Below are 26,425 nucleotides of genomic sequence, written 5' to 3'. Positions count from 1 at the left end.
TCCCATGTACTAAGTCTATTATTATTGTATTCTATAGCATAGAACAGAATTTTCTCCACTCGTGCGGTCAAGTATTATTACCGAGCACATCGACTTATACAGTGAAACACTAGCTAATATTTATTATAGTCATTGGCCCAAACTTCGTAAAATACAAAACTGACTGTATATTCACGCGCTCGTTGCACTTAAATTCTTCGTGTTTTTATTTTTTATTAACGAAGTATATTCTGATTGTTACTGTAAGTTAAATATGATTATTAATGATATGATTATTTATGATTTACAATAATAGTAAAAGGAACAGCTGATGAATTAAGGAAATTTAAATTCGGTAATCAAATATACATGTCACAGTTGATTAATTTCCCCTAATAGTGGTTAGGTAAAAACATTAAAAAAAAAATTACCTGTAATTAACACAATTATTTTGTATTTATAAGATATAAAATATAATATGTATTCGGTAGGTAACTGTATGGTATCTTCTTGTAATATTAAGTGTAATATAGAACAAAATAAAATGCAATTGCGCAAAACACGTTTTATAATACGTAGAGCACTGAATAGCGGCTATAAAAATCAGTAAAAATTATAATAAATATTGAATACTAAAGTCCTACCCAGTACCCACACTTATACACGGCTAAACTAGACCTAAACTAAGCGTTTAAGATGCCACCCACCACTGACTGTGGTCGGTATGCTTATACATTTTTAATATACTTCTGAATTCTGATTACAACAAGCTAACCGAACATAATTGTGGGAGGGATAATATTAAATAAAATATAATGTGTATATATAATTTATAAAATATTTTCTTGTTTTTATATAACGAAAAAATTTGAATGTAGCCACTGCTAATCCGATGAATGTTTTATCAAAATGTATAAATATTACTGCTATTCATCTCTACTTATACTGCATGTAATGTAGACAGTAATACGTACTCGCAATAAATTCATGTTATTTATCTTTGGTTTAAAATGATTTCGGTTATACTTTGTGTATCATAATTTCTTTTTACTAAATTTATCTACAAATTGTGTCATTCTTCAACTTCTGTACATAAACTAATTTCTTATCCCATTTACCCACATCACTACAGTGACTAATACGCTTTAAAATGTATATGTGTCCATTATACGCTTTTCTTTCACTTATTTCTACCTAGTGGCATATCACTCGGCTTTAAAACTTTTAACTACGATAGTTGTCAACGTATATACACTGTATATACGTTCACTGTTATTTTGTTTGTATTTTGTAAGCATAAAAACTTTTAACTGTAGAAGTTGAATTTTCACCTTAATAATAATAAGTTACCTGTTCGTTTTGTTTTAGATGATATATATGAAATTGAATTATTGGTGTTTTAAATTTTTGCGTTTGAGGTTCTAAAAATCATAAGTTGATTCATAGAAACATTCTATAATTTTTTTAATTAAGTTTTATAAACTTGATTATTTATTATTACATTTTAGTGGTATGATAAGAAGTATTAAATAACTATATACCTAAATATATATAAATAAAATATATATTATATTGTGCACGAATATACGAACGGGAAGATTAAATAAGTTTGCTCAAATATTTCTCTTTGCACTTTAAAGTTAAAATAAATAAGCTTCTTTCAAATATTTGCATACAGAATTTTATGCGTATTTAAAAATATATTCATACTTTACTTTCTATACATTTGAAAAATGGATATAGATTTTATATATTTTTTAATTTCCTTATAGTTTTTGATACAATCGAATAAATTAAAAAAATTTGGTAAAGAAATGTGTAATCAAATTCGATAAAAAAAATAATCCTGACAGTTATAATTCTTTTGATAAACGACCGTTCGTGAATTATTTTCTGAATATTTTAATCTATGTAACACATAGACAGTTTGTTACAGACATGTGTATAAACATTAAATGCATTTTGTTCACTGCGATTTGTAATAATCAAGGGACATAAAGGGTAATTTGACTTTTGTATTATTTTATTTTATTATACAAGAATAATACTGGATCCTAGCGAGTCTCTCGTGTGGGGGTTAAGAAGTCTAATGTACCTATAGTTTATACAATTTAATTTAATAAAACACGAGTCTATATACATTTAATTAACACTAAAATTAATTAATTTACTATATATAAAAATAAAATACACTATAATTCTTTAATAGTAATTTTATCATACGTCTCGTCTATACACCATACTTTTACTACACTTCTGATAAATCAGTATTTAGCCAATGTATTACACATTTATTAACGTTTTTAAGATTTAAATTCAATAATTTAGGTATCGCATGTTTGCCATTTTAATTATTAAATTTCCTAGTGTCTATCTTAGTATAATATAATATATTATATTCTGTGAAAATAAAATTTATCCTTTGCTATTTGGTAGTTTTAAAATTTAAATAGATTATACAGTAGGTATTTATAAGTAATTATAAAAACACACTTTGTCGGTTTCGTGTCCAGTCTGTTTACTCAATAGTCATTAATCAAATGAATATCAATATCAAATACATTGATAAAAATGGTTATTATTTGTTGATTAATAATATATACAAAGTTATTTACCAAACATTCATACCCTAATCCTAATGTGTTCATTTAACATTGAATTTATTCAAAATCTGATTTTCAGAATATTTAAATATACTTAGACTTCATTTTCAATTCTTTAAGATTTTTTTTTTACTATTTAAAGATAGTTCTGTGGTGATTAAAGTTTAAACTTATTTTTAGTAATAAATTATTTGGTGGGTCCTTTTTTTTGAAATTTTTTGTATATACATATAATTCAAAATCTTGAAATTTTTCAAGTATTTAAAAACATGGTTTTAAAGTAGATTTAAAAAGTCTAAAAATTAGATATTAAATAAATGCATTATCGAAAAAAAGGGGCGAACAATCTTAATGAATCACTCTGTATAGTTTAGGATAATATTAAACGTGTCCACATTCCTATGGATCACAACAACTGTAATTGGTCTAGTTCACAGTATGGGATTCGAACGTGTGGTAGATATTTATGTCGGTTAGGCCACTGGTAACTGACATGTATTTGGTATGGAGTTGATTTTGCTCTAATTGCATTCTTCAGTTTTTCGACGTTTACTGATTGGCGAACTAGAATACGGTTGGTATTTACCCTTTCCGAGTTCAATTGTGATGAAAAATGTCACCCATAGAACGATTTTAACCCAATCGAAATTACCTAAAAAAAACATTGATTAATCATCGTGACAAATGCATCGTTTTCTTTTTTTATTTAAACTTTTTACATAGCTAAATTCTAGAAGCGTTGTACTCGGAGTACTCGGTCATGTATACGTTTTTTAATTACGTTAGTTTACTAGTTATTTATTGGAAGTAAATCACTATTATGAAATAGCTTCTATAATAATTTACCTTTCATAATTTATTTTGTTTTACATTTAAATATATTTCAGTACACACAGAGACTATAGAGATTATACTTTAGAGATGAAATTTATAATTTTTAGCGCAGTATTGCTTATTTTCTCCTACTTAACCATATATTTATGTCAGTTTTAGACGTTATAAATTCATTTCATTTTATATACATTTTATAGTTAGATAGGAAAAATAAACACGTTTTATTATCAAAGAACGAAATCACTACCCTCAAGAAATGATGCTTTTCGTCGTTATATATAATCGACGCGTGTTTACGAGGTTAATAAAACAATAATGTTATTTTACAAATTTATATAATATTTATTTGGAAAAAAATTAACTTACAATCTAAAATAGTAAATATTTATAATCTAATTTATTAGAATTCGTTGAACTGAATTGTAGATCTAATTATCACTATAATGAGTGATTTCAGATTTATTTAATTTAAATTGTTGTTTTAAATGTATTTTCATTATTTTATTTGAAATGAGTCTTGTAGACTATTTTTTAAAATTTATTTATATATTATACATACATGAAATAAATAAAATAATATCTACATTTTTAAGTCGTATTATAGTGTATAAATTTATTTTATTCCGATAAAAGGAATTTGTATTATTATTATTATTATGTATACTATTAACGATATACCTACAATTTATTAATAAATTACTCTCTATTATATTTATACTACATCTTGCACCTGACACTCTTCTAACTAAAAATGTTAATCTTCTCATAATTTATGGTTTAATACATTTTTTAAATGGGTGAATTAATATATTATTTTTATAGGTTATGTATATATTTACACACACACACTCACACTCATATTTATATATATGTTTCTTTATTATAATTTTCTAAAGTATATACTCGAGGCAAGTGAACAATTTTATATGATATAATACGTCTATGTAAATGTTATTACTAACCCATTCGATATACATTCACCCACTTTTACACGATAAATTGGATTTGTTTATATGTTGTGAGTATAAATCAACCATCCATTCATAGCATATATAGGTATATATTGATTATAAAGGGAAACATTTTTTTATAACTGTAACACCGTGTAGATATTAAGTTACATTTATTATTCATTATATCTAAATAACAATTTACGATAGTAATAAAAAAAATTCTGTTTAAAGCGGTTTTTCACTTTTATTATTAATTGAACTTTGCATAGATTTTTAATGTTACCTGTGAACGATTTTTCGATTAAAATGTAATAGACGGGTTTTAATTTAAATATATTTGTATGTATGTAACTATCATTAATCCTAATTAGTGTTGATACGTATCAATATAAAGGAATAGTCACGCCCATATTCCTCTTGGAACTTTTTGAGAAAATGGGAAAAAACGATAGCCCACGCACTATATAATAATTAATCATAAACAGTAATAAAAATCGGTAATTTGTTTAAAATAATGTTCCTTCTCCCTTGAGATTAATTTACGGCTTAATAGCATCCGTATTTATTATTTATCACTGTTCACTATTTAATACAAACATTATGAATAATTATTCAACTTTTTTTAATTAGAATACGACGATAATAATAATGATGGTGATCAGGTTTTTAAATTGTATGAATAAATATAACTATTCTACCTTTAAATTTATTATTATCGGTTAAATACGATTATTTTACGGGTATTCCTCCAATTAAAATTTTTATCAAAGAAAATACAGAACTATTATGATTTTGTTATTATTTTTGATTTAATACATAGTCACATAGATATCCTAAATTGAATTTCTAAACTTAATACATTTTTTTATACAAAGCAAAAATTTAACTATACATATACCTATATATTTTTGTGTTTTAAATGTTTTTTTTATAAATGTACTATTTACAGAGCAACTGTAAAGTTTCTATGAATTAAAAGGTATTTTACATCGTTGTGGAGATTTTTATTATTTCAATTATTAAATTTCGTATTTTATATATTATGTATTATGTATTTACAAATTATTGATAATTTATTTTCTATTTGAAACATTCTATTAATATATGAAAACAGGAAAGTAAACATTCTTTACGCCTAATATACAACTACCTAGTGAGTAGTACGTTGGTTCAATTTAAGTTTGTATAACAATATTTCGTTCTGTTTCATTTACACACACACACACACACACACACACACAAATAAAACTTACAATATACCTACTACATAAATATATAACCATAGTTATGTAAAAAAGTATTGTTAAAATAATTACATAGGTTGAAGAATCTGTACATATATTATATATAAATTGTATAAATAAATATAATTGGAACATAATATATATATGAATGGTATAATGTTTTAGCTGTAAATACTACACGTATCCTATTATCGGTATTACTTATACCAAATCCGAACGCGTAAGTATTTATTTTATTTAAAAGGATTGAACACACGTTTGCATAATATACTTACTGGACATACCTTTTTATAACACGATTACATACGGATAATAATGTATTTGAATTGTGCAACGTTGTCTTATTTACTTTTACATTAGGTAATACAAGTTAATACGAAATGTGAGTTAGTTGTTATATATTATATCCAAATACATTTTTGTTGAATATAATACGATTTTAATTGAAATTTATATTAACGTAATAAGTAGGTAAACTTAATAATAGCACTAAAACTGTTTTGAATTGTGTAGCTTAAAATTATTGCAATGGACAATATAAATAAACATTAGCTACAAAATAAGTAACATAAAGTTATATAAAGCTATATTCTTGAAAAAAGTATATAAGAACTCAGAAAATGTAAGTTCTTTCATTGTATACTACAGTAAAAAATACCAAACAATATTATTTAAAATTATTAATTATTACAAATTGTATACAATCCGATCATAAAAGAATATTCTATCAAAGTATTTGCTTTTTATATATTTCCTATTATTTATACTTATTATTTATTAATATACAAATATAATTATAGATGATTTCTACAAGTTTTTGTATTTTCTATTACGAAGGTGGTTTTAAGTATTTACAGACTAACTAAAACATGTATACTTTATTAATAAAATAAATATGAAATCATGTTTTATACTTTCAAAGAAAATAGAATTATACAATGTCTAACATAGCAAAATACAAAATAGAATAAAATACCTGCAAAATATTATTCTATAGTTGTTGGTAAATAAAAACCAAAATGCGATGGTTTTAATTTGTTCGATAAAAATATTGTAACAATTATTATGAATTTAGAGACAATGATAAAGAACTAAATAACGACGGTAGGAAATCAAGTAAGTATACGCATACCATACATACAATAAATAGGTGCATACTGCTTTGTACATTTTGTACATTACACACACACACGCGCAAGTCTTAGCGGTACTCGTTAGAATTATAAATTTAACGCGTTTGAACAAACAAAACAAAATACTTTAAGTTTACGCACACTCATATCATACATTCATACACGCACAAAACTTTGACGATGAACAATATTAAATGTTGTGTGTGTTTGATCTCGAGGAATGCATAACAAGGAAACGTATACTAAAATTCAAATGCCAACTCGTAACAATAAACTCAATAATGTATCAACAACCTGACACATTAGTCTCGTCGTCATCATACTATTTCTGAATAAATTAGAAATTTTGAATAAGATCCAAAACTATCTGATCAGCTGACGTTCATTTATGTAATAATAATTAGTAATCTAGCTTCAACATTTTGGCCCGGAAGCGACTTTACAAAAGGCTCTTTTGGGGTCGTGTTAAGTGGCTGAAACAGAGGAAAGTAAATAATTTCTTTTAGAATTTTTCTTATGCACTTAGTTAAATAATGATAATAAAAGGGTGCAACTTTTTTTGCCAACGTTCACTAAAATAACAAAATATCAAATATCAAACTTAAAATAATTAGAGGTAGTTGGTTATGGTTAATTATAGTCAAAAACATGGTATGTCCTAAAAGATTATTGAAATTTATCTTCTGTATAAAAACAAAAATTTTAATGTTGGAGCTACTATATAATGGTTTTTCAGATACTATTGCAGCTTCTAATCTCGGTTATAACTACGAAACTGGTAATAATACATTGCGTAAAAAAAATGTCTAAATGGAAAAATAGAAAGATCTCGAAATGTCTCTTCAGGAAGATTAAATGAAAACGAAAATTTTGAGACAGAGACTGTATGTCCGTACTCAGGTGGTTGCTGCTGTCTGTCACAAGTCGTTGGCGTGGATAGAAAAAAAGAATATAATACCTAAGGTAGAATACAGTAGTTGACATATTATATGAAACATTAGATTCCTACTGTAGTTCTGCCATAATGTATATTATTATCGCGTTCTGCAATTAAACTTGGAATATTATTCATTGATTAATATTCACCAAGATTTAAAAAACTAGATTTATGACTTATAAATTATAAATAATAAAATATTAGTGAAATACGTAATCAATATACGAGTAAATAATAATAAATCTTCTAATTAAAATCGTATAAACTTAAGTCTGTTTAAAAATAATAACTTAGATGATCAGGACTAAGATTATTTAGGATCTTGATTGTTTTTGATATCTTGGATATATCGCATTAAAAGTACCAAATCTAATTCAGACCGAGGTTTTTAAAATTGTAAATTTTATTTTACATTTTTTTGAAATTTAAAGGGCATTTTTTAGTATTTTAAAAGTATTATGATGTATATATTATATATAAAATGAATAAACAACTTTTATAATATGTATTATCATGGCCGAAATAAATAATATAATAATAATAATTATTATTAGTTAATAGGTTATTTTGAATAGGAACATGGTTCTTAATTCTTAAATATTTTTTCTCTGTGAAGTTCCCTATTCTAGGATGAGCTTACCATCACTCGATTAAGATGTGTTTTTAATTTAATACTTATATTGTTTTATTTTTTTTCCGCGTATTATGGATCATAAAATTAAAAGCTTCTTTTCATCTTTCCCCCCCCCCCCGAGTTGTTCCTTATATTATTAGGGATTTTTTTTAAGTCACCTCTATATTATATCGGTGTTTATAAACGTGTCGAGATTGTCGTTGTATATTATACATGTCTATATACAAATAGGTAAATGCGTGTACTGGAAGTGACGACGAATACCGCAGTTCGCGAGTAGGACGCGATCGTCGTCGCGCGTGCAGTGCGTGAATGGGATATAATGATGTGTACAGCGCGGGATGAGAGCGAACGCGAAAACGAGCATTGGAAAAACCGCGGACCCGTCGGGCGACGTAATCGCGCGGCGGCCAACGCTCGTGATGTGCGACGTACGCACCGTATGTTTATATCGCATCGCGTAGTTATTGCCGTGGTCGTGGCCATCGTGCTCGGAGCTTTCGAACACCGCAGAGGAGATACGGACGGCGCGCGTGTACACACACATCTGGTAGGCGTTTTCACTTTAGGCAGTATTGATTGTGCCGCAGTGTGCGAGCGCGTTCGTGCCAACGTCGGGAAAACGGGTCAGGGCGCGGGTTTGTCCGCGGAGCGCTCGGGTCTTGCAGCCCGCCGACGCGCGATCCCGCGGCGGCCGATCGCGGACGACGACGACAACGCCGACTGACGACGACGACGACGACGACGACGAGTGACGGTGACTCTGGCGAGAGTAGGTACGCGGCACCCTCGCGCGGCGTGACGATACCAAGTCCGAGGTTTTTGCGGTCGCCGTCGTCATCGCCAGCGCACGTGCGTCGTCGTCCCGCCGTCAATCGCGGCGACCAGAGGATATCGAAACGCATCCGACCGCCGTCATCACCGCCCCCGATGCGCGTCTAAGGGTAGATCTGCCCTTTTTTATTTGCCCCAAAAGTGCGTATTCCGTTAGCCACCGCACCGGCACGTGCTATTTTCTCGCGGTATAGGTACCCCCGACCACCGTTACCAGTGTTGTGGAGTAATACCTCGTCACTACGCGATGACTACTACCGCGGCGGCGACGACTTCGAATCCGCGGCCGCGACGAACGGTCGTCGTCGGAGTGCAGCGTCCCGCGACGGCCGCGGTGGTGGTGCTGGCCGCGGTGGTGGTGGCCGCGGCCGGTGGCGGTGGCGCGTACGCGAAGCTCATGTCCACCAGACCGGCGACCTGCACGCTTTCCGAATTCGCGTGCACCTCCTCGTCGTCGTCCGCCGCCGACGAAGACGATGACGACGCCACCGGAGCCGCCGCTGTGCGGTGCGTGCCGTCCATCAGGTACTGCGACGGCCGGCGCGACTGTCCGGACGGGTCCGACGAACCGCACTACTGCACGCGTGAGTTCAACCGACAACAAATCATTTACAACTGTCTATTTATTAACGTCGTCCGCGTCATTTTATACTGCAGACTCGGGGTCCCGAGATTTAATACGAATTTGAGCAGTGAAAAGTGGAGTTTGTAAGACAATGGATATAGTGACGGATGTAGAAATAAAGAACGACGCGAACATAATGATAAAACCATAATAAACGATACTTTTATTGTACACGTGCATATTGCATATAACTATACAATGTGTATCGTATAATCTGTTTTAAGAGTTTTGAGGGGAACGATGATGGAATCGATTATAATACTTTGGTCGAGTTCGAAGCATTAGATAACGATATTCGGTCCGGAACTTCACGGTTTGTTCGCAAGTTTTCAAAAGTGCGACAATCCATTGTAATGCGGTTTACCATCGGGCGAAATCTATACGAAAGTCACATTGTAGGTGTTTTCACATCGTTCATTAGTACACGACAGTATTTTATTATTACATTTCATATCAATAGAATACGCGCGTCTCAGCCTCCTATCGATATAATATAATATCATCTATGCTAAAAAGTATTATTAAATTTACACATACGTAAACGGAATGTCTTTGAAAATGGGAGTAGGTAAGATTATTATGTCTTGTTATATTTTGCCGTGGAGTTTTTTCTTTCACCAGTTCAGACGTCGAAAACGATTTTTTTTTTCCCGCCACTTAAGATGGTCAGTCCGATAATGTATAGTACGGGGCTGCTCACCTACCTCCCCTCGAAATACCATTTAATGGAATTGACCCACTGCCGCGGAAAAGCTTACTTGACAACATTTCCCTACAGTCGTCCCGTACCCACAGTATATAGGTTCCGCACAGACACGATGATCGCTTATTCGGAACCGGTTGATGTTTAATATTTTGTTGATTAATTTTTAATTCGTATTTGTCTGTTTCTCATCTCTAAATTATTGCAGAAATTGCCGATTTACATTCATCACACACGATGCTATTGCGATTCTCCCTTTGATACTATATTATATATTTTCATGTGTCTTAATTTTTGAGGTACAAGAATTGATGGGCATTTTTCACGCAGGGTTATATTATTTTTCAATTTTGTTCTTGATGTACGTGTATTATAAAATGGATTTTATAAGTATAGTAATTTTGCAAGGAAAGCGACCAATCAAAATCTGACCATCTGATAAGCATTTATTTTATATTTAATATTTTCATCCCACAAAACAATGCGTGAAATGAAGCCTTTGATTATGATGTACGTGGCCTGGTGGCCATGACTCGGAAATCGTGTATTATATAGCCACCTCGTTTACCGGGAAAATGGTGATTGCAATATTTATAGCCAAATGAATAATATATAACGAACGCCGCAGACCGCGTATGGTTGAAAACTTTCCGTCGACAATCGTCGATTTAATAAACACTGTACATCGCGTATAATAACGTATAGGTTGTACCTATGTATTATTATTTATTAAAATATTTAATATTTATGTATGAAATGTTCTCGAAATATCATGCTGTGATTTCGTCGGAAGTCTTTTAGTATTTAATGCGATGTAATATTATAATTTAACTTCCACGTAGTATATAGTAAAAGTTAGATGGTTCAAAACTGTTTATTAAGTCGATCGTTTGTTCATTGATTTGGATATTATACTTTTTATTCCCTATACACTACCACTATACCGTCATCACCGTCATTTAATTACTTCTCCACTTGTCTTGATTAGTTATAAGTACTACTATAACTTATAATTACGTATAGCCAATATCTATATTCGCGTTATGGACGGCTTGCTAGTTTTAAGCGCCTTTGTATTTATATGGAACTCGACAGGCGTCAAATTCAATCACTGCGATAACACAATCGCCACAATATTACACTCCAGAATATTCAGTAGTACTCTGTAGTCGACGCTTAATTCGAAGCGATTATGCCGCCTTTATTAATTTCATAAAACATTTTCACAGGAATCTTCATCGCATCAATCTGTTTTGTCCCGTTTCAAAATAAAATACAGCTAATGTTATTAAACGTTATATTTGTATAGGAAACCTTGTAAAATGTGTCAGCTCCTGGGAATAGGACAATATCTATTGACTATTCTAAAATGTTATCTTCTACCAAACACGTATTGTATTTTTGAAGAGATCATAAGCATAACGCAAAATTTAACTATTATACAATTATTATAGTTATTTTTGACACTTTAGTGAGTGCTCAGAAATTTTACTCGTAGAAATTTCAAGTTAAAATGAATACAATACTTTTGTAATGTATGAATGAATGTTGTTATTTAAACATTTAAATTATTAAAAAATCCCTTTTTGATTTTAAAATAAAAAATACGTTTCAAAATGTTTTGTTTATTTTTCTGTGATGTCTGAAAGTAAATAGATACGTGTACATTTCACAAAGGTATATAATATTAAAAGTATTCTAACGTTCATCATTCGCATATATATTTATGTATATATACGTATAATAACGATTATAAATTAATCATTCACAATACAGGTCTAACAAAACGCTTCGTTACTATTACATTACCTACGTACCTACATCGGATTTGAAATTGATTTGTATTATTAATAGCCAAATATTATCTGGCGGTTGGTTGTCTGTATTATGAGTACAGTTTTACATATTATTATTGTACTACTGATTTCACGCGTGTAATGAGGTCATGTATAGTTTACACGAGAAGCAACGGTTCAGGGAGTTTGCGGTGGAAATGTATAGATTTTCAGTGACCACTCGAAATGTTTTAGCGTTTATTGAACATTATACTGTGGTGTTATACAAACTTGCGTACACGGGCACGTGTAAAAATAATTATACAACGTCGAAATGGGACTGTTTTACCTGCAGCTATACATTGTGGTGATAGAAAATATGTGTTATGAAAATGTCATCTGTACGACTGTACCCTTTATTAAAATTAAAATAAAACGTGTTTTATTTAATATCCAAAATGATGCGTAGGTGAAATAAAAGTACGAAGATTAGACGGAACTACGTACAAATTGTTTGAAACTATCGAAATATCGACAAAGTAAATAGCCAAAGCGTCAAATACAGTATATGCCTCGGAGAGCAATAATTTTCTGAAGTTTTATTTTCTAGGGAAATCTAAAAGCAAGAACACGTACATTATATAGACGTATAAAATAGATAGAATCCATGCAAACTTTACCGTTAGTTGGCCTTGGCACATCCAATAATATTTTCTTCTTTCGAGTGTAAATCGTTTTGAATCATTCCGTGTAATAAAATATACAAATATAATATATGCGCCACGTCTATGTGTAACTGTGTAGATAGATACGAGTTTTTTCTGTATACAGTGATTTTATGTGCTTACATATTATATTCGCAAATAAATTTAGATAATCTAGAATATTTTCATTTTATCGACTTTTTTGTTATGTTTTGAACATTTTTTATGATGTACAATAATAATATAACTACATTGACGGCGGATGACTAATAAAAATGCACTAAACGTAAACGAGATTGATAAAAACTAGTTTGTAATAAAGATATTAACCTAATATTATGCATGTAATTCTATTATGTTATAATTATAGAGAGCGGATTTCAGATTTGTGTGCATTTGCATATTTATTCTTGTTGTTTGTTGCTAAATTAGCACAAAAGTCGTTTTATGACATAGAAATTGAATATGTAATACTCTTTCAATGCATAATTTTGAATATTTTGACCTTTCCATGTTTGAACGAATTATTTTACATTTTATAATTCAAATTTTAGAACAAATTTAGATTAGGTTGGTTTAGTGTTTTCTAGAAATGTTCAAAGAACTTTAAAGAAAAATAATTGTTTAAATTTTATTCAAGTATATATTGAAATACGTTGATATAGGTATATATATATATATATAATATTACATAAATATAGTATATACACAGAAGTTTTTTTTGTGTATTACTGACTGTTATGTAAAACAATATTTAAATGTATTGAATTTATAGTTTTCGACACATAACTACATAGATAGGTAGGTACTGTAATATAAGAAATTATCAATTAAAATCTTGGATAATATCTATTGATATTATTTATTTATTAATAAAAATAATATTATGTTAATGAAAAAAAAAAGTTTTTATTTTATAACTTTTATTTATTTTGTTAAATTTGTTTATTTTGGAGTAAATTAATCCACGTTTTAATTATAAAGTACATCATTATGATCTTAATTTTTATCCATTTCTATTAAAACATAATTGCAGGTATAAAAATCCAATTTATGTTCCTCTCTTCATTCAGTATATTTTCTAATAAATGGCCGGGAAGTTAATGGAATTATCTCGTATTTTATAGAATTACCAACACCTACACTTTATTAGTGTAATTATTACATTATATATATTTGTAGGAAAAATGATTAACTATAGTGAAACATTTAGCTTGATTTGATGAATTTCACCATCACCTTATACTAACGATCCAATGAATTATTAGGTATAGTTTATATAATTGTAAAATCTTTACCTATAAATAAAATTGGTTGTACGTATATGTTAACTGCTTATCAGTTTTGAGAACGATAAATGACTTCAATCGCGTTTCTTACACTTACAATGCACTTGAAATCGATTATCATTTTTATGGGTTTTCGTGGTTGATTATGTGTATCAAAACGCTTAAAACGCTTAAGCTATGTTTTTAATGGCTTATACCTGACCTTTTTATTTAGAATTGAACTTATAATATACTTTACGTCTGTAAAGTTTCGTTTATTTATTTCCGTCAATATTCAATACATATAGTATTTACTATGTATAGGTACAAATATAATAATTAATACACTTAATTTGTATAACTATTTGTTAAATTTAGTCGTAACATTTTTACTAATTTTATTATCTTTAAATTATGGTTATGACATTTATATATCTTAACACAATAGTTGAAAGATGTATTATGTAAGATATTTCTGTTAATATTAACACCTAATAAAATATTTTGGTTCTTAACAGTTTACAATTTTAAATACCCTTTAAATGTGCACTACGCCCAAAACTTTACGAATTAGTGATAATTGATAACCTATTAGGTGGTCTGTAAAAATAATAATAAATTATAATTAGATAATATAATATTTAAAATGTAATTATTTACCTTCATACTTGAAAAATTTACGCTATATAAAATATTTTATTAAATAGTAGATAAATATTTATAATAAATGTTGATTTGTTCATTCGCAAAGAAAATATTATCATAAGTTAATCGTAAACTGAATTATCATACCATATTTTTATATGAAATAAAAATTACGTTTTCATCTACATAAATAAATAAAATTATCCTGAAATTATCTAGTACCTATTACGTATAGTATGATTAATATTTCAAATAAATTTAAAAAGAAAAAATATTTTTATGACTTAATAACTTGGTAATAACTCTAGGTATAGTTTTATCGTAATATATAATAAGAATAACTAATAAATTAATAAGTAATAACTAAATATAATGCGATTTAAGTCATTTAAAATGTAAGTGTTGTACGAAATATTCATACTTGTTATTATTCAGTAATTATCTAAATTACTAAATATATTTGAAGAATAAATACATCAAATCAACGTTCATGATCAGACTTTAAAATAAATACTATAAGTACTGGAAAGTAAATATCAAGAGTTGTATGATTTGTGAAAAATGTTTTTTCAATGTAAACATAGTAGAAATCTCATATAAAATAATATACATAATGCTTTTATATACAAACCTATGAGTAGATGTATATTCATTTGAAAAATATTATATGAGTTTATTTCCAGTATATTGTATTATATTACATATTGTGTTAATTGGAGGATTTAATTTAAAGATTTAGGTATCGGTTTACATTATCAGAATTATCTTGTGAATATGACGACTATAGCTAGACAAGTGCTTATTTTATAATACTCGGTTAAATTTATAATTTATCTTAGTAATGAACGTTTTATCTTTAAAACGTTTTTTAATCTTCATTCTTGTTATTTATTGATTCTACAATATACATGCATAATAGAGTTCAATAAGATTTTCTTAGCATACATTATTACATTAAATTACATTAATCTCAAAATTCAAAGTCCATGTGTTCAAATCGAAATTGTGACTTATTTCTTAGACAAAATAAATACAAAATTATATTCTCTCCTCTGCGACGAAATAATATATTTCGCGAGGTATTACCGATGGGTAACTTCCTCTATCGAGTAATTTCTATCGCGAACGTATAAATAACTTAAACATAACACAAATTTGTGTTAGAAATTCTGCATTAACAGATTATTTTTTTCCTCTAATAAAAAAAAAGTATGTATTAAAAGCAAAAAAATATATTAGAAACATTTAAAATAAAATAAGTTATTGCATTTTTAACATAATAAAACAGTTTAAAAATGTCTGTGAATGTCATAATAGGTACCTACTCAACATATTACTATTATGTATCACAAATTGCTATCTAGTTAATTCGATAGAATGCATTAATTGCATTATATCATTGTCCTATATCTTCATTCGATCTTCATCATACTGTAATGATACACATAAATTCGATTTAATGATACATATTTATTATTTGACATTTAGTTTTTTTAATATAACAAATTATATGTACTTTAATATAACATTATAATATATAAATCTAATTTATCTTCTAAGTTATTATTTTCTGTTCAATAACCAATAAGTGACTAAATTATTAAGTAAGTACTCATAAAATATGGCCATTGTTAGTCTTCAACGTCATAATAATGCGAATATCTTCAGGACTACGCTGGTTAATGTATTATCAATATTTATTATCTATTTTATTGTAATAATTTAGTTTATAAATAACTTTAAAAAATATTAATAGTTTTTTTAAATTCACTAAGTATACGCTTACGATATTGTGTATAGATTGTAGAAGTATATATTGAAGTTTTACTGCAGATTTGGATAACAGATTTATTAATATCTAAAACATTAAGGAATAACGTTCATAGTCCATAAAATAATGTAACCAATACTCGATAGTATACAACTTAACATTAATTACATACTTACCTGGCTACCTTCAAAAAAATATAATATTTATGTCGAAATTGTAATATTTATGTGCAATTTTCAGCTTAAGAGTTCATTCTAGTTATTTATTTAGACATTTTAAAAACGTAAAAACGTTAAGCCGGTCAGCAATTGTAGTTCATTCCAACTATAAATGAATAAAATACTATTATTTGTCAATTTAATAGCACTGAGCAAAATTCTACTAGAGTGTATACTTAACGGTAATAGCTATACCTAACTATAATCTGTAACACTATCGAATGCATTTTGGAATAGCACCAAAATTGTTCAGTGTTGTTAGTTACTATCCTGTTGAATGTGATTTCTTTATCCTTCTATCGTGTCAGGTTAAAAAAGAGAGGCAAATTGCCAATACTATTTTTTTCTTTTTCAATACATTATACATAATGTATGCCAAATTCATTCCTTTTGACTTACATTTATTTAAATGTACCTACAATGTTCATATTCTTATTTTTTGAGACATTGTCTTATTTCTTTAACGGTTATTAGAAATGCCAAATCAACAAAAACCAATATATTCGTTTCAAAAATTAAAAATGTATTTTTATTTTATTTTATATAACATTAGCTAAGCATGATTTATTTTGTATTCATTACGTTTTGTGTTCATAGTTACACAAGGTATTTAGTATTCACAATAATTTCGCACCTAAATAACTCCTCCAGACAATAATATCCGGTACTGACAACATATGGGTATAATTTTGTAACAAAATATTATAATATTATGCAATTTATACGTACGTGCTTCACAACTACATAGTACAATAGTACACGTCATACAACCATGACGATTACTATTCTCTCTTCATTAAAATAAACAGACTACAGACAGTATCTAATGTTTATTGATTGAAAACTCGGAAGTTAAAATGAACAATAAATATTCCATAGTGGCATAGCTCACTGTTTCTAAATAAATGTATAGATGTATATATATAGATAAGAATAAACTGTTCATCATATGCTATATGAATGCAAATTTATCATAGGTACATAAAAAAAAAAAAATAAGATTAAGTATTTAAACGTTTTTGACGTGTTCTACTTTATGCTTTAAAGTATAACATGTCTTATGCATATTTAATTCATACAAAATAAAAATAACACACTATGGAAATGTATTTATTGACGTAGATACTTATATAGCAGTTATATAATGGAAAATATATTAAAGCATTAAATATTCAACATTTTTCTAGTTAAAAATATATAAATAACAACTCATCAAACAACTTTTTGTGTATACATTTTATTTTTTTTAAATAAATCTATTTTTGGCACTAAATATTTTGGGTTTTTCTAAAATTATTGTACAAAGTGATTCATCAAGCATGCTCACTAAATATTTTTCTTTAGCTAATAATGAATTTATGATTTAAGAATTTTTTTAGTTCGTATGCTTAAAGACCATACTTTTAAATAAATAGATTTTTAGATTTTTATATAATTTAAGGATTGTTCTATTGGGGATCCAAACTTCATTTTTATAAACGAGTATTAACTAATAAGAATATAAATTATTATGTAGATGTTATTTTTTTTAAATATAAATAAACCTAATTCAAAAGACAAATGAATAGTTTTTGAGTTACTTAATTTATTTACTAAAAATTATAATTCTTAAAAAATAGTTTTACAAAAATATAAAATAAATGCGATATTTAATCTAGTTGATACAGTCGAGTCTCGATAACTCGAATTTTAGGGAGGATAAAAATGTATTCAACTTGTGTGTTTTTTGAATTAAACACCTCAAATAGAGCTTATAAAACACCAGAGATTAAAGACAAAAACTTTGAATTTTGAAGGTTTATGAGTTATTGCAAATTGAATGTTCTTATAATAATATTAATATAATTACACGATTTTTACAAATTTCATGATAGTATTCGCATTGATTAAATATTCATATATAATATATACGCATATTAAATCAATGATATTAGACTATAATATTACTATTATTTTCAAATAATCATAGTTTCCACATCTTTCAAATCCATAATCATGGACTTATTAAGCTTTTTATAATATACAATGTTTAATTACTTAAAAATTAATCCTTCGAATTTTTATTTAAACATCAAATTGTTAAAAAAAAAAGTAATTTGTAAATGTACAGATAAAAAAGCGTTTCTCATAAAATAAAATAAGCTAAAATATCCCTTAAATGGTATAAAAAAAAATCTAAGTAGATATTTTAAAATTATTAAAACCTTAAATATGCTTAGAAATTCTTAGTCAGAATTTTAAAAATTATTATAAAACGAAATAATGGGAATGAGTATGCTTGGTAAATCAGACTGTATATTTTCATTACACGTGCATGCGTTGACTTCTAGACTCAAAGATATACCGATTTGCGAATGTTTAACAGTTGAAAAAACAAACAGTCAATTCGAGCGTGAAATTGAAAAACACGAAAAAAATATAATAATGGATACCTGTGTGTACTACAGCTATGGGCTATTATATATATATAGAGCTTTTATATTACAATATTAATTGTTAAGTCCGTCTTAGATTATACTAAGTCGCTAAATAATGAAAATAACGGTAGGTATATAATAATTTATAATTCAATGAATATATAATATATCCCCATAGATACTTCTGTCTAGAACCTAGATTCTCCATCTTAATAAAAGGCTGACTTGGGCAACCCATATAAAAATAAAATGAAAATCTTTAAACCTCAGACTTCACAAACTAAGGTAACTACTCCGATCGAAAATATCACTAAAAAACAAAATGCAAATTTACAAAGAGTTGATACGCCCTGCAATGGGGTATGGCATACAACTCTGCAGGGGTACTACAAAAAAAAACGTTAACCTAAAAATCTTTCAATCATTCTAACAAATAAAATTTAGTTCCTTACTGAAATTTCATGCTATGTTCATTGTTTCATGATCTCGATATTCCAACGATATCATGTAATAACGGCATCCTATGATTAAAATAAAATCAATAAAAACGTCATAAATTATTCTAATATACCACACTAGTACACTACCTGACAACCTTCCTGTTGTCTCAAACGAAAATGGCCACGTGATTGTAATTATATCATTAATACAAACTAAATTGAGTTTATAATATTAGAAAAGTAGTGCGAATGGGCGTTCCCTCTCTCATACCGTCCAGCCTAGTTACAATTACTTATTGTGTTATATTTAATATACATGCCGGTTGTAAATTTTTACTTCATTTCTAAAAATAAAAAAAATTCTATGAAACAATAATACAGTGCACAAATATAACTTGTTACTAATAGTACTAATGCACATGTAAATTAAAATATATTGATTTTCTGTGCACTGATTATTTTACAATGACATGGAATAAAATAAAAGGTACAACCATCAACCGTACATACGAGTGTACCTATATCTACGATTTACCATTGACAGGAGTTTATGTTATTTACGAATAGATAAATAATTATACATTTGAAAGTTTAATCTCTTTCTGTATTTAAGTTAAAGCTATAGCTATATGTTATCATATTATCCAAATATCCAATTATTATTGACGGAAACGATTTCCACGTACTTACATTGAGAGTATCTATAGGCGATATGATAAAACTATGGTTTAACATAAAATTAAAATAATAATCTATATACTCGTAGTTCAAAACTATTTGTACAGGGTACTATAGCAACAAACCGTTTGTCAATCGGCGTTTTAGTTTATTAAATATTATGCAGTGCCGTTTTTCGTCTCGTATCATATTATTCACGATTTAGACGTCATGTACGTTATGTGGCTATCACTTGCTAGTGTGTTTATGATCTAAAACAGCAAATTCTTGACGTATATATGCGAACTTTATATTATTACCTATAATTGTTAGCAGTTATTGTTTCATTACTATATAATAATGACGTTTGTAATTATGTATAACCGAAAAATGTGAATATAGTCGCGAAGACCACACCTATAATAATATGTACTGCACACGTAATGGGTGACTGGACAGGGGGAGAGGCTTTGAGAATCCTAAAAAAATCCATAGTTATGACTAGAATAGATAAACACATAAAGTATTATTTGCATATATTTATTATAAAAATAATATTGCCACGGAGTGGACTAAAAGTTCTCTCATGTTTTTTTTTTTGTATACAAAAAAACCAAAACAAACTGCGCTGAGTTTTTTGTCATATTTTATTGTTTATTTATTTAGGTTTACACTTTGTTTTTTCAGGACGAAAAATAATATAATTTATATGTGTTTTGTATAATATTTAATCTATATTTAAATACATCCGGTGTCGTTTTTCGGGTGACTTTTTATCATGTGCTTGAAGTTGGTTTCCTCACTCAAGTCAGGTATTCTGAACTTTTGTAAATATATGTTTACTATGATTTTTGATCTGATTTATTAAAATATGTTTAGGAATTGTTAGACGCGGCAAGAGTGTAGAAAATAAAAGCTAAATATTGTATCATATACTTCAACAGATATTTTGTGCCCGCGGAGTAGTTATTTCTTGAATATTGTAAGTTAGAATATTTCGATGCCTATAAAAATTGCAAAACAAATTATGCCTAAGAATGACATAAACAGCGAAAAAGTTTTTTTTTTTAAATTATGGAGAATTTTTAAGTCAAGTATGTTCTTTAATTTGTAAACTAATAATGATGTGAACGAATATTATCGAAAAGCAACGCGTGCTCTGGATTCTGGAGTAGGTACCTAGCAACCCTTCGTACTCTTATAGTAGCGATACAAACAATAATTGCATATCACAATATAATATACTCTTGTCGTTATTGAAATCTCTTCGTCATCTATACTCTATATATATATCATAAATTATATTATGTAATACGCATCATTGCAATCGTGTATAATTATTTAGCGCGCACGTCCCCGTATGGGTACATGTATAGGTACATGAGTTTAATTTACGAGCCTGACAATACAGCTATATACAGCACATAATAATATATATACCTCGACGGCGTGAAACGTTTCGCGTAGTGTTCATTAGTATATATACTTACAACACACACACTGTAACCGACCACCCGCACACTGGCGGCGGCAATAATAATTCAATTAACGCCACGCGTTCAGTCGGTCGATTATAGGAGGTAACTCTACTCTGGGGCACTCGACGCTTCAATAATAATAATAATAATAATAATAATATAAAATTGCCGTTCTGGTGTACGCGCTCATAATATTATCTCGCGTACCTCATACGTTCGGTCGATCACGTCATCATCAATCACGCGTCATATTATCGTGTGGTCAGTATTATATATATATATATATGTGGACGGAAATCGCCATATACCCACCGTTAGATACGCCTTGTTTATAAACCATTTTATATTTTATATTATTATTATTGTACGAACGCGACCGTTCGCGTACATACGATTTTGAATCACTATATATACGTTAAATCCGCACGAGACGCGTGTGTGCGGCGATGTTTTACCGCGTAATGTTTTATATATAATATCGGCGTGTGTGATATCTACACCCGTATAAAATATATACGTACATTTTGTTTTCCATATTATTATTATCCGGAAACATAAAAGGCGCTTTCCCCTTGTTATAATCGGTTTACATCGCCGCTGGTTAAATCGTGTATATACACCCACATAACCCATCCAAATCGTATACATATATTATTATACCTGTATACCGCACTAGCTTTCCGTGTACAATTCCACCTCGTATATAATATAATATGTAGATGTGTACCGTGTCGGTTATAAGGGCAACTTGTACGCGATCCACAATACATCCCCCTTCGCCTCGAAATAATACGTTTACGTGTAGTCTTGTATAACCCGACGCCGGCGCAGTTTACCTTTACTGATACTGATGTGATGTAACTGCAGTACAGTGCACCTGTTGCCATATTTGTGTAGGATCATAATAAATATATACCTACTTTATTTTACGTGTATTTCAGCGGTACATATAATCTTCTAGTGAGGAGTACGAGTGATAAAAAAATATAATAATAATAATAAACACCTCGATTTTATAGTTGCGATGAATTCATCGACGTTGAGCTTTTTTTTCACGATGTTCAGACAAAAATACGACACCAAACGATCGTGGGTACAGTTTTCATAAAAACTGTGTCTTTCCGGCTAAGGTCGTCACAACGTCTCTTCACTATAAACTACACGCCAGACGTCCATATAGGCGCACATTCAATCAAAACAACGAGACTCGTGGGAGTGCTACAATTTTTTACTCCTAAATGGCCAGTGGAGGCGTGCCCTCCCTCCTAAACAACTTTCTAAGCAAAATTTATATCTGAATATCTAGTTTAGTTAGGAAAAAAAGTTTTCGTTCTTTAAACGTTTTATTGAAATACATTGAACTTATTTATTCAAATACAATAATATAAGTAAATATTATGTTACTGTTGTAGTGCTGTCTACTGATGCCATCAAAGTAACAAAGCGTATTAACAAGGACACATGACGAAACGTATTTAATTGCTTATGTGTGTGTGTATTATTATTTCGTTCGGTTCCGTTACAGCAGTTAGTTATTTATTGCCTATTATACGATATAACACAGAAATATTAAAAAATAATTTGTCGTACAACAATATATATTTTAATATACATCTTATATATATTTAGAACAGTTTAGTGGAAAATAAATACGGGAGGAGTGTGTTGTATACGCGAGGGGGGGTGCTTTAAGTGCCATCAGGCACCCACACGCGTGACATGTGCCATTGCAAACGTCAGTCTGCGTCGCGCGCGTATGCTAATCAACCACGTCCAACGCTCATTTTGAATATTGTGATGTATATAAATATATTATTATTCATTAGTAAATTGCGCATCGTATTATTGGGCTTTGATCTAAATATCACTTACAAACCGTATTTGGTTTAAGCCGTATCCCGCGAGGTGTCCCGCGTCGGTTTGGCTTTGGCACTGTGCGAGCCGCAATGCGGACGCGTTCGACGTGGCTTGCGCGTAAATAACATTTTAATAACGTATGAATATAGTACGTATATACGATGCCGCTATACTTCACTCGACCGAAGATCGCGTTGCGCGGGGCGGTAATAATAAAATTATTCCACTTCGAACACATTCCTATACACAATAACACCGTACCTGGTCTCGTTGTACTTTTAAACAATTTAAACGACGATGTTTATTGTTGTGTATACAATAATATTATGTGGGTTAAGTTTCGGTGGTGGCGACGACCCGTGACTCGCGAGCCAACAAAACGCACGCTCTCGTATTATATAATTTGGTAATTTTTCGGGCGGGCAGTCGTGACATAAAGCAATTATAAATTATAATTCGTCCACGGTTGAGATGAATAAATTACATCGGGTCAAACGGCCGTAATCCTTTTGACGGGATGGCTTGTAAATTGTCAAAACCACGGTCCGGTGAAAAGTACCGCCGCCGTATATTACTGTAGGTACTGCTGCGCCTGTATGAATGACAATATGTTAATACGATTTTGGTTCGTAACGAAGCTCTACACACATAGTCTGTGGGCACGTTCATTAGATTTTGTGCATATAAATCGAAGAAAGTATTACGCTGTATTTGCGCGAGTTCTTTTAATTATATATATATATCTATATTCTAAAAGCGAATAATATAACGCGTCAATAAATTTACCACGAGAAGATTAAAGTGTTCCTTTGCGAGTAAATATCACCACCGCATAATATACTCTATACTATGTGAAAATATAAAGCGTCCGCGACCTATCCGGAAATGGTTTTATTTTTCGATGAAATGTATAATATCGTGTGCCACTATGCGTTTTACACAGACACGTTATGTTTATACAATATGCATTATGTATATCAAAGTACAAACAACCAATTAATTTATTCTACAATGCATAGCGATTTGGCGAAACGTAAAGTAACTACTGTAATATGAACTTGTCAGCCGTCGCTATTAAATAATACATCACCGTAACTTTACTGTTATACAAATACATCAATTTAAATATACAAATGTGTATAACACGCTGCGTGCACTATACTGCCGCTGCTCTCGGTTGTAAAACCACTTGCAAACTTTTCGCTTTTTAAATCGTGCGTATACCTACCTACAACATACCTACCTACGAGTTTTTATTAATAATAATTGTGCATTCGAAGGGAAAACAGTTTCGAGCTGACAACCGCCTATACCTGTATCGAAACGATTATTATCGTTGAAGTTGCTTTTATTCTCCTCTAATACATTTCAATAGATAATCGAACGTGATTGCGTGTTTGTAGTGTTGGTATACGCCGCCCTGCACCGGCTACATGCGTACCTAGGTATTACGTACGATAAAATTCTGCTGTTTGTTGGCAAATTTGGGTAATAAACATATTTTTTTTTTCAAACCATTGAAGGATACTATAAAGTTTTCAGTTCAAATGATGATTTGTTTGAGCAAATTTGTTGAAACATATTTCATTGGACTGTCAGCCGTATATAATAAGCGATGACGGTTTTATTTTACCCGGCTCTCTTCTTTTTGTTAAACGAGATTAAGCTGCTGTTGCATGACATGCACGAAACCGAAACATTGTTCCGGAAATAACATCGAGTCTTTCGTGTATTGTCCGAGATATAAATTGCGTTCTCTGCAATTCCTTTGCAAAAATTATAACTGCTTTAGCTTGTAAACTTTATTACTCTGTTACGCGTCAGCTGCAGTATGAGCTACGACGAACGATACATATTACCGTGCATGTAGTTTTCTGTAATACGGTAGATAGTTTCCTTAAAAAGCGATACTGACAAAGTTTTGATTTATTATTTTATACAGCGACGAAGGTTTTCATTTTCGGCAATTATAACGACGTGTATGTCTATGATTATAATATTTTACGGGTAAAGGCTCATCTATATGCTTCTTTGCATATTATATTTTTCGCTATCTATAGTATCCATACTATTTACCCAGAGGACGATTTCATTTGTTATATACAGAATATTACCTAACTAAAGTTAATTTTTGTTGGTATACTAAAATAATTTTTTTTTACAGCGTGCAATCGAACTTATTACGGAGACGTCGGAAAAACGTACGAATTTGAATTACATCGTCCAAAACCCGACAAGTTGCCATTCATCTGTTTTATAAAGCTCGTTGCACCAGGTCATCATTTGGGAGATCTAATACAAGTGAGAATATTTAATAAGTATTTTTAACTTAATATTGCACAGTCAGATATACTTACTTAAATTTTGTGTATAATTAAAATAAGAAGATCCGGATTCTCCGTTAAAAATGTATGATAATATACAGGATAATTTTTTTAATGAACACTCATTTTCTCGAAAATTATCAACATTTTTAAGTTTTTTTAGATTATTTGAAGGCATTACAAAACAACATTTAAAAAAAAAATATTTTTTACTATTTTTTATTGTCATCATTTTTTATGTTTTACTATTTTATACAATAGCATACATAAAGTTTCACATTAACAGAACAGAGTTCTGCGAATTTCAATGTAGGTATGGTTATTAATTTTTTAACAAGTACGAGTAGTTGTTGATTAAAATATAATATTCAAATTTTAGATGAGCGAATTAG

The 26,425-nt window shown here is 29.5% G+C and overlaps 1 protein-coding gene across 1 annotated transcript in view; it reads left to right on the top strand.

Annotated features, from left to right (window-relative positions):
- Positions 1-9,040: 9,040 nt before the first annotated feature.
- The window catches only part of LOC132919348 (uncharacterized), a 56,867-nt gene continuing 39,482 nt past the window's right edge, over positions 9,041-26,425 (top strand). Inside the window, exons 1-2 of the mRNA XM_060980906.1 lie at positions 9,041-9,735; positions 25,874-26,010. Coding sequence (XP_060836889.1) covers positions 9,399-9,735; positions 25,874-26,010 — 474 coding nt within the window. The 5' untranslated portion in view covers positions 9,041-9,398. The remainder of the gene's footprint in view (positions 9,736-25,873; positions 26,011-26,425) is intronic.

The sequence above is a fragment of the Rhopalosiphum padi genome, chromosome 2 (genome assembly GCF_020882245.1).
Source record: "Rhopalosiphum padi isolate XX-2018 chromosome 2, ASM2088224v1, whole genome shotgun sequence".
NCBI classification, from domain to species: domain Eukaryota; kingdom Metazoa; phylum Arthropoda; class Insecta; order Hemiptera; family Aphididae; genus Rhopalosiphum; species Rhopalosiphum padi.
This window is presented reverse-complemented; position numbering and strand designations above follow the sequence as displayed.